This window comes from Brassica napus, chromosome C8, assembly GCF_020379485.1.
Source record: "Brassica napus cultivar Da-Ae chromosome C8, Da-Ae, whole genome shotgun sequence".
Classification (NCBI taxonomy): Eukaryota; Viridiplantae; Streptophyta; class Magnoliopsida; order Brassicales; family Brassicaceae; genus Brassica; species Brassica napus.
Window position 1 is genome coordinate 44,290,330 of NC_063451.1, and position 10,389 is coordinate 44,300,718.

At 32.3% G+C, this 10,389-nt stretch overlaps 2 protein-coding genes across 6 annotated transcripts; one reads left to right on the top strand and one right to left on the bottom strand.

Moving 5' to 3' along the window:
- Window positions 1–658: 658 nt before the first annotated feature.
- On the top strand, window positions 659–4,239 carry BNAC08G36780D. 4 transcript variants are annotated; one of them, XM_013808978.3, is made up of 6 exons: window positions 659–1,106; window positions 3,059–3,185; window positions 3,313–3,452; window positions 3,553–3,612; window positions 3,705–3,773; window positions 3,860–4,239. In XM_013808978.3, the coding sequence occupies exons 1-6, from the start codon at window positions 906–908 to the stop codon at window positions 3,932–3,934; spliced, it is 672 nt and encodes a 223-aa protein (XP_013664432.1). In that variant the 5' UTR covers window positions 659–905; the 3' UTR covers window positions 3,935–4,239. The 4 variants fall into 4 exon arrangements, with proteins under 4 accessions (XP_013664432.1, XP_013664430.1, XP_013664431.1 ...); XM_013808976.3 differs by having other exon boundaries at window positions 663–1,106; window positions 3,298–3,452; XM_013808977.3 differs by having other exon boundaries at window positions 664–1,106; window positions 3,550–3,612.
- A 4,336-nt stretch (window positions 4,240–8,575) lies between these two features.
- On the bottom strand, window positions 8,576–9,654 carry LOC106365297 (pathogenesis-related protein 5-like). 2 transcript variants are annotated; one of them, XM_013804745.3, is made up of 2 exons: window positions 9,484–9,654; window positions 8,576–9,342 (listed from the first exon to the last, which is right to left on the bottom strand). In XM_013804745.3, exons 1-2 carry the CDS (start codon window positions 9,536–9,538, stop codon window positions 8,657–8,659), a joined length of 741 nt encoding a protein of 246 aa, XP_013660199.1. In that variant the 5' UTR covers window positions 9,539–9,654; the 3' UTR covers window positions 8,576–8,656. The 2 variants fall into 2 exon arrangements, with proteins under 2 accessions (XP_013660199.1, XP_013660200.1); XM_013804746.3 differs by having other exon boundaries at window positions 8,576–9,336; window positions 9,484–9,611.
- Window positions 9,655–10,389: the final 735 nt, after the last annotated feature.

Sequence of the window (10,389 nt, forward strand, 5' to 3'; positions counted from 1 at the left end):
TGCTTCAAACAAAACCCTCCAAACTGCAAAAGACAACAGACTTATAAGAACTTTCTGATAAACCCCTGGAAGTTTTACAACTTACTACAATTAATCCTCTATTTACCGATAAACCATTACCGATAAACCAACGTTCATTTAATTCAAACAACCTATTCTGGACCCTAGATTTATTTATAGCTTTATGGTCCAAAAGTATATAAATGGGGGAATGGGGTGAGGCATTAAAAGCTTTGAATAATTGAAGCAGGTTGTTTGGTGAGGGGTCGCTTTGATAGTTTCCCCAGAGATGGGGACGGTTTTATTTGTTGGGGTGGTGGACATTGTAAACTGTGGCTATGACAATGACCCCATCCATACAAGTTATGGCCAAATAATTGATCTAAAGTGTTGCAAAACAAAAAAAAAAGCTTTGTAATTTTAAATACTTGAAGAAGGATACAATCGTCATTTACTGCTAAAACGGGTCCCAAACATCCCTCCCTTTATTAGACACGAGTCAACCATTCAGTTCAGCTGAGTATCAAAATTTACGAAAAGTACCCCTACGGTTAAATAAATAAATATATAAACGGGCTCTGTTTCCGTATATAGTTTCAGTACAATGCTTACGTGGCGTGATATAATTGGTTAGTAACTTATAATCACTCTCACTCTCTCTCTCCTCTTTCCCTCGCTTCCTCCTCTTTACTACTCCTCTGTTTCTCTCTCTGCTTTTCCCTATTTTCTCTAACTCTCTGCTTCTTCTTTTGGGACAAACACTAAATAATTTGCATTCAATCATCTGACTAACCCTCTCTCACAATGCATGATCTTCGATCTTGTTGCAGTGTTGAGAGCTGAACCTTTTTTTTTTGGTTGAGAGCTGAACTTGGAGGAAGTATAAATCGGATCAGAGAAGAAGAATGTTGGAAACTGCGTATAGCTCAGGATTACGGAAGATACAGAGCTTTTGTTGCGGGGAGAGCAGTAGCGAGGAGGAGCTATCGGTATTGCCACGTCATACGAAAGTGGTGGTGACTGGAAACAACCGTACGAAATCGGTGCTTGTTGGACTCCAAGGTGTTGTTAAAAAAGCTGTCGGTCTCGGTGGTTGGCATTGGCTGGTAAGTGAATCAATTTTTAATTTTCCTTTTTTTTGGTAAACATGTACCTTTGTGTTTTTCTCTAAGTGAAACGTTTCAATCTAATCTAAGGGTTACTCACTTACTCTGCAACTTCTGGATTTTTCAAAATTTTGAATTCAATCTATTAAATCGATGAAGGGAACTCTTGAATTTCGTATTCGAATTTTCTTTTTTGAATTTATGAAAATGATTTAGTTCTGGGAAATGTCTTTCATAAATGATCACTTTTATATCATCAATGAGCTTCGATTTACAAGTTATAGATTCATTAATTTTCTCAGTGACTTGTATCTCCTTGATCTTAATCATCAAACGAAGAGTTAAGAGTGTGAAAAAATCAATTACCTTAGATTTTTCTAATGTTAAATCTGGCGATTGAGCTTCGTGCATGCATGTTAGCAGTTAACTCATCATTCTTGTTTGATCTCTTGTTGCAACGTTCAACCGTTGCATTTGGGGTTCTTATTAGGTAGTTAGGTCTCATTGATATTTTTTTTCTTACTAGGGTTTATTGTTTGTTGTATTTTAATGGATTTGAAAATCCGAACTAAATCTAGTGTTATTGATTCTGTGATTTTCAAATCTGTATTAAAATCATGTGTTATTGGTTTAATGATTCATAAATTCTATATCAAATCAAGTGTTATTCCATCGTACGGATTTACTAATATATTTGATTTTATAATAGATTTGAATAGATTTGTTTGAATTTTTTAGTTAAAAATACAAAGATTCAAATCCGAGGAAAAACCTCTGGATTTGCATATTTTACTTGGATTTATAAATACTATATGGATTTATAAATCAATCAAAATATTTAAACCAATAACACTTCCTTAGGAAGATTATTTTCACCTAATAAAGCTTCGGGAACATAGTTTCAGTCTGATGATTCTTGCTGAGATTCAGGCTCAATTTCAGGAATCATCTAAGGGAATCTTTGAGTTTGTAACATTAAGTTAGGCAGACAAAGGCAACTTTATTACTAGCGCCTGTTGAAAAAAACATCATATCAATATGCTATTGTTATCTAGTTCTCCATCATGTTTCTTTTTGAAATTTAATTAGCTTTGATTAATGATGATCATTGTTTTTGGGTTTTTTTTTTTTTTTTTTTTTTTTGAAGAATGTTAAATTTATTCAAACAAAAAAAAACCTTTTTACAACCTAAGTGCTTCAGTTTATATAAATTGTTCTAAACTATAACGAGAATGCTTAAAATCAGAACAGAAATTTTCCAAGCGTCACTTCTGCTCCCTGGTTCCAAACCATAACGCCATTGGCGTAGCATAGCGTCGACTTCCACTAACACGCAGTGAGGAGATACGATTCCTTATGCCCTTGTCAATAAACTTCAACAGAACCTCTGATGCCCGATGTTCTTCACCATGTTTCCTCCCATTTCTCTCCCTCCAAATAGTATGGACTGAGCATTGAAAGGCATATCTCAGGAAAAACATCTTTGTCTTGTTCCTTCCATTGTCCACTAGATGATTTAGAATTCCATTCCCAGGCAGTGTTACTTCTGTCGACTTTCTTTTATCAAATATTTTTTTGGTTGGTTTAGTTTATATTATAAGTTGTTCTGCAATATCTTTTTGTATTGTAACTCTGTGTATGTGGACCAGAAGGAGTAAAACTTCACCATATTCTGGCTCTTAACTTTAAATTTTATAGAATCATTGAAATAATCTTTACGATTTTTTCAGTACTAGGAATATATTTTACTAATATTTATATCATACTATTGCACTAGTTCATGTCTCCCAGCAAGAAAAAGTTTATTTCGGAAACATATCGTATCTGTTTTTTTTTTTTTTTTTTTAAAGAAAGGGCTTAACATATCGTATATGTTCTTCTTCTGAAACTTATAAATATGTCAGGAATTGTTTATGGAGTAAAATATTTTTTTTTTCCATTTTATTGTTTAGGTATTAACAAATGGGATAGAAGTGAAGTTACAGAGGAATGCACTTAGTGTCATTGAAGCTCCTACTGGAAACGAAGATGACGATGATCTTGATTTCGATAACACGCAGGGGAATGGTTCTGATATGAGTATGTTCGATTCTCTGCTTTCCTCAAGATTTTCAAAGTTGCATATTGTTCTTCCGACACAAAATTAGTAACCTTTTAAACTGATTTTTCTCAGTCTTGTTTCTGTGACAAGTTTTTTCTTTTCCAGCATCTGAGGACACACGTAAGCCTCATAAGTCGAAGCAAAGAAGGCAGAGATCATCGCGGTCATCTCACAAGACCATGAGCTGGTCTCTATCATCTGACTCACAGTCAAAAAGCTCGGGTTTTACTCCTCCTCAAAACATGGTATGCATTCAAAATTTTGAGATATATTCCATGTACCACTGAACATAATGCGTCTAATCTTACGTATACTGATGTGATGTTCTACGCATTCACTCAGAAGGTTGATCTTAGCAAACTAGACATGCCTACTTTACTGAAATATTGGCGACATTTCAACCTCGTAAGTTGATTTCAAGAAGAAATAACCTTCTCTTTACTCGAGATCTATAACTCTTCTTTGAATGTGGTTGCTTCTGACTTAACTCTTTGTAGGCGGATGCAATTCCAAATCCATCAAAGGAACAACTAATTGACCTTGTTCAGAGACACTTTATGTCTCAGGTACATATAAATATTCATCTGAGCCTCCACTTGGTTTTCGTCTTAAAATGTATTATTAACATTGTGATATGATTAATGATATACAGCAAATGGATGAGCTTCAAGTTGTTGTGGGGTTCGTACAAGCAGCCAAGAGAATGAAGAAAGCGTGCAAGCTCTAATCAAAAGAAGCCAGAAACACTGATCTTAACTGCATCAGCTAAAAGAAAAAGCTATAACTTATAACAGATCCTGTAATTAAGTAAGGTACTGCCGACTTGTTTAACCATTTTGTGGCTTTGCTGCTAGTTTTAGTTCTTTCTGAAGATGTTTGGCTAAGGAGTAGAATGTTGTTTCTTATTGCTTCTGTTGTTTAGCCATGTAATTACCCATCAAGAAGCCAAATGACCCTGAAACCACGAAACATGAACTCTTTGAAGCTCCCAGTTGAAACAATATGTTCTGATCCGATCATGAGGTTATTTTTTTTTCCTCTTTCAACTTAAAAGTCAAATTCAAATTAAATGGTCAAAATTGAAAGACAAACACATGATGAGAGAAGCGAGCGTGAATGTACAAACATTCCTTCAAAAATCAACATGGAACCTTTATATACACAAGAGAAGCCAAAACATAATCTTTAAAACCATTTCCAATCTATCTCTATATGTAAAATAGAGTAATTCTGTTATAGAGATAAATATTAGAATAAAATTCATCTCTTCATTAAAAAATATAGAGTTGGCTTGAAGCTATAACTACTCATGAAATCAAGCGATTATTAATTTCGAAATTCACTTTTCTTCTTAAGAATATATATAAACTCAAAAACAATGTGAGTAACCAAACCTCCTCTCACTTCTCTCCATGCACTTAATCGAAAGATAAAGTTCATTCTTTTTCGAGAAAAAGATAAAAATAGCACTAAATCAAATTTTTGTTCTCAAACTAGCACTCAAGGTCAAAAGTCACAAAAATAGCACTTAATGTTTTATCAAAAGTCACAAACTTAGGGTTTAGAGTTAAAGGGTGGGGTTTAGGATTTAGGGTTTAGGGTTTAGGGTTTAGAGTTTAGGGTTTAGGATTTAGGGTTTAGGGTTTAGGGTTTATAGTTTAGGGTTTAGGGTTTAGAGTTGACAAATGAGGTTTTGGGGATAAGATTTCAAATTTTAAAAAATAAAAAAATTAAAATTTTCAAAGGATAAACTTAGAAATGTGCTATTTTGGTCATTTTAGTTTTTGAGTGTTATTTTTGTGATATAAACTTAGAAATGTACTATTTTAGAGATCTGACATTCTTTTTCTTCTTTTTGCGCAATGAACAACACATTCAAGATTTTCAATCTCTTTTTCTTGCTGTGATCTGAGTGCCTTAAATCTTACAGTTACCCTTCCCTTTTTACATAAAGGCTCAAACTCTCACGGCCGTCTCTCTTTCTGCCTCCACTTTCTTCTTGGCGTGAGTAGTGCTTTGCTTAGTAGAGGATATCATACAATACACGAACAGGAATCGCCGTTTTTATATAGATGACGAATGACGACGATAAGGAAATTCGTCAGGAGAATACAAGATACCATGAAAGTTGTATTCCACCATTTTGATTGCATGGTGAAGTAATTTTCTAAAATGCATGTACGTTTCGGATGAAAAATACAACATAATATGAAAATTGTATCCACCATTTTGATGTATTTAGTAGTTTAACTGTACAGATTAAAAATTAAAAAGTATAATGTACTATCGATTTTATATTTTGACACGCTATAATACAATTTTATTATAAAATTAAGAGTTAGTGTTATTTGTTATATACTTTTAAATAATCAGATTTTATTTATATTGATTATTATATTACTTTTAAAAGTATAAGTATGACTTTTATAATATTTTTTTAGAATATGCTTCAGTTTCATGTTTTGCAGTCTGGTTAATTAATATGTCATGTACCGTTTATTTTTATTTTTCTAGGTGTCAATCTATTAATATTATACGATATTCACATATATCAATAATATTTACTTAAAATATATGTATATGATAACACAAATATAATTGTTTAAGTGTTTAGAAAGCTTTACCGAAAAAAATAAAGAATAGTTATTAAGTGTGACATTTTAAACTAGTCATAACTCATTTTATCATTTTTTCAGAACAAAACTAGGAATGGATCTGCTGAGACAACAAAGATTAGACAAGATGAAGAAGAACAAGGGAATTAAGACATGACGGACATGACAAATGCCCTTTTGTTTCATTTTTAGTTCTGTTTTTCAATATATATTCTTTTTTTCTTTTTTGGCATCCAATATATGTATTCTTATGTTGCTAAACATCATTTGCTTTGTTTCAAATAACAGTTAATTATAACATATTCAATTTTCATTAAAAGTTTCATAATGCTATTATAATTATGATTTATTTAAATTACTAATTTGATAAATTATTAAATATTATTTAAAAATCAACAAAGAAAGTGGTCAAAAATTCGTCAAAAAGTAGATAATTGTTTTTGACCATTTCGTGACGTTTATTTTTTTACGACATTTCTGAAAATATTTTTGATTATTTTCCGACCGTACTCAATTTCTGACGGAGTTTTTTTGACAATTTTATGTGGTAAAAAAATGGTCAAAATAGAGTGTTTCTGACCATTTTATAATGAAATTAAAGGTCAGAAATTAAACTATTTCTGATAGTATGATAAATATCTACATGATGATAATTATATAATTACTAAAATCACTAAACATTTCCATCGGCTAATGTGTCTCGGAGTAATTTACTATGCTGATTATTTTAACGTCAAACATGCAAATTTTTGACATAAATAACTTAATAATATCAGTTAGTGGAGATCTCGGAGACATTACGAACAATTGTCACTGAAATATTTCGGATGTATTAAAAAAGTGTAGACACACTATACATACAGACTCGATATAGCTTGTGATTATACTTAAAAGTCATGCCTGTTATTCATTGGATATTCATAAAAATTGGTTATATATAATTATTGTAAAAAAAATATGGGATAAATTATTTACAAATTGAAATAGCCAACTTGATATATATATTTGGGTTCAACAACAATTTGGATAAATTATCTAATTTTTAGTTAAAAATTTAATGTGTATAAAATAAACAAAAATCAAGAATAATAACAATGAAATTGAAATTAATTTTTTATTTGTTACAATCGGATGAATTTAAAGTCTGAATGGTAACATGTGGGACAACTATGAAGCAATTGCAGTACGATTATAATAGTAAAGAAAGAATATAGATGATACAAATGTATTTGTAGAGATTTTTGTTATTATTAACGGTGGGATGGTGCGTTGTGATCCATCGCCATTCGGAATTCAGTTGATTTTTAGATCAAGTTGTTTCATCTAAAATAAATTTATTTAGAAAACATGAATTTAAGTGACAAATAAATTCACGTTTGCAAGTAATGCATACAAGAACAAAATTATCATGAAGAAACAGAACTATATATTTATGGATTTCCATTAATTTAATTAAATTAATAGTAATATATTTTCTCCATGTAATACTGCATTTCGATTAATTTATAGGGCAAATCTCTAAAATAGCACATTTCTAAGTTTATATCACAAAAATAGCACTCAAAAACTAAAATGACCAAAATAGCACATTTCTAAGTTTATCCTTTGAAAATTTTAATTTTTTTATTTTTCAAAATTTGAAATCTTATCCCCAAAACTTCATTTCTCAACTCTAAACCCTAAACCCTAAACCATAAACCCTAAACCCTAAACTCTAAACCCTAAACCCTAAACTTTAAACCATAAACCCTAAACCCTAAAATCTAAACCCTAAACCCTAAAATCTAAACTCTAAATCCTAAACCCCACCCTTTAACTCTAAACCCTAAATTTGTGACTTTTGATAAAATATTAAGTGCTATTTTTGTGACTTTTGACCTTGAGTGCTAGTTTGGGAACATAAACTTGATTTAGTGTTATTTTTGTCTTTTTCTCTAATTTATATCTTAGGTAGATATATTTTTTCATGTGATATTCCATTCCGTCGTACATAATCATGATTTATTTATTTTTTTATTTAGAATTGAATTAAATAAATCAAAATTAAAAAATCATTGACTAGTTAAATTATAACAATTAATTTTAAAGCTTATTTATGAACGGCATGTATACAAAAGTCAACTAATTGACTTCTTCTTTAATACAATAAGATACTAGTAGTAGGTTTTATCATTCGAAAACTACTTTTTTTTTGATTAAACACAGTTTCCCCAACGGCTTTCCAGGTCCAAGAGACTAATCTGTGTCGCTGCGGCCCGAATGTTAAATCCGCAGTGGCCGGGAATCGAACCCAGGTGGCGGTGCTCATAGCTGTGAGTCCTTTACCACCAGAGCTAGACGCCCCGGTTTCGAAAACTACTTTCTGCATGCATTATACACGTTCTCGGTCAAAATGTTAAATTCCATGCGCAATAAATCCAATTTAATTACTAAAATATGGAAAGATTTCCAAATTTGGAAAGGAAATTTTAGAATTTGGAAAGTTAACAATTACTCTTATGATTGTGTACGAAGAAAATATATATACCGTATTATTAACAAATTAGTTATGATTCTGTTTATATACAAATATTTAGCATTTATTTTTTTTGCAGTGAGTGAAATCATTCATTCATTCATTGGTAATTCTATAATATGATCAGGCAGATCTGCTATTCAGCTATTGTGCAAAAGTTAACTAATCAAACCATTTATCGATAAAATTCATTCTGTTATCTAATTCATTGTAATTCCAGCCTGCAGAATTTATCTCATACCACAAAACCTTTTATTATTTATTAGTTTCAGCGAATCCCTTGTTCCATAATATTACAATTCGCCAATGACAACGATAATTATCTAGGACAGAAAACGATAGAATAGTTAGCATTGGCACAAGTAAAAGTACTCGAAGCGTCGTCGTATGCATAGCTATACGCCTTAGGGCAAGCTCCTTTAAAAATTCTCGAGTAATCCGTCGGCGGACAAGTCGCCGGTGTATCGAACGCACCGGTGCAACAATACTCCGGTTTGCGAAAAGCCTCGCATGCGCTCTTACACGCCACAACATTCGCCCCATCCATAACACGCAGCTCGTTCGGACAGCGCCCGTTCAGATCCGCAACGCATCCAATGTTTTGGCAATCGCCTGAGCCGCCTCGGGTCGTGACTCCCATCTGGACGTTGTAACCGTCGACGAGGCTTACGTCGTAGAAGTCCTTCGCGCCGCCGTTGCCGATGGTGAACTCGGCGAGCGTGACCGGTGGAACTCCTCCTGCGCCCCCGCATCTTAATTTGTTGCCGCAGTCGCCGGTGAGACATCTTCCGGCCCCTGAGCCGTCGAAGTTACAGCCTGTTCGGCCCCAGATTCGGCCGGACCATCCCGCAGGCGCGGTTACGTCGACGGAAGCTCCGGGGTTTAAGGTAAACCCGCCATCGTTGAGTTGTGCGCCGCCGTTTCCGGTGAGGATTCCCGGCCAGACTGTGAAACCGCAGCTATTCTGGATGGTGAAAACGGTACCGGAGACGACGGACACTGCACCTTTACAAGATTAAACAATCAAAAATAGTTAATTACTAATGCCCTTTTCTCTGCAAAAGAATGTTTCTGAAAGCAGAGCAAAATGCAAGTGTGTATATGTGTTTTATTTTGGGTGTAAATGTACGTGTGTATGCGTGTTACCTGTAGCTATGATGAAGGAGAAGAATAGAAGGTGTAAACCGGAGAAAATCGCCATTCTAATCTCACAATTTCTCAAGTATCGATCCAATGTGTAGTGATGAATGGATGCTAATGGCACTGATCCCTCTATTTATAGGTTTTTTTCAATTATGCTACGGACGGAATTTTATAATTAAGACTGGCACGTGAAAATTAATGTCTTTTCATAAATTTAAAGAGATCGTTGAACATTTTCAGATTAAGAGAATCTGGCTTGACTGAAATTGATGTTGAAACAAATAATCTTTCGTATAAAGCTTGGGTCAAATATTTCCTTTTTAGTAAAAGAGAAATATTTTAATGGACATAAACTTTAGTCATATATTATATTAACTAAAATGTCATAATAATTAATGAAAACACTAGAATTTTTTAAGGTAATTATGAAAACAACATTACTATATATGTTTTCAACACAATAATTAATATTGGTCAAACAATATAAAACATTAAGTCACACATTTTTTAATACTCCTTCTATGTATGAAAAATTGATGTTTAGTCTTTTCACACTTACTATCTCTTTCATTAAAACAAAACATTTTAATGGACCCAACCTTTAGTCATATGTTATATTACATAAAATGTCATACTAATTAAAAAACAAATGTCATACTAATTAATGAAAACACTAGAATTTCATTAAGGTAATTATAAACCATGAGTTCAGTTGAATTTCACAAATTAAATTACTAATTGATGTTTTAGTCTTTTACACAAATTAAAAAACTTAAACACATTTTATTTATTAATTTTGGTTTTATCATAAAGTTTCACCATGCATATTTTTAAATTTAAAATTATGTTTTAGTTTTTTAGAAAAATACATTAATTAAACTTTACATTAATCTTTCTAAAACAAATACA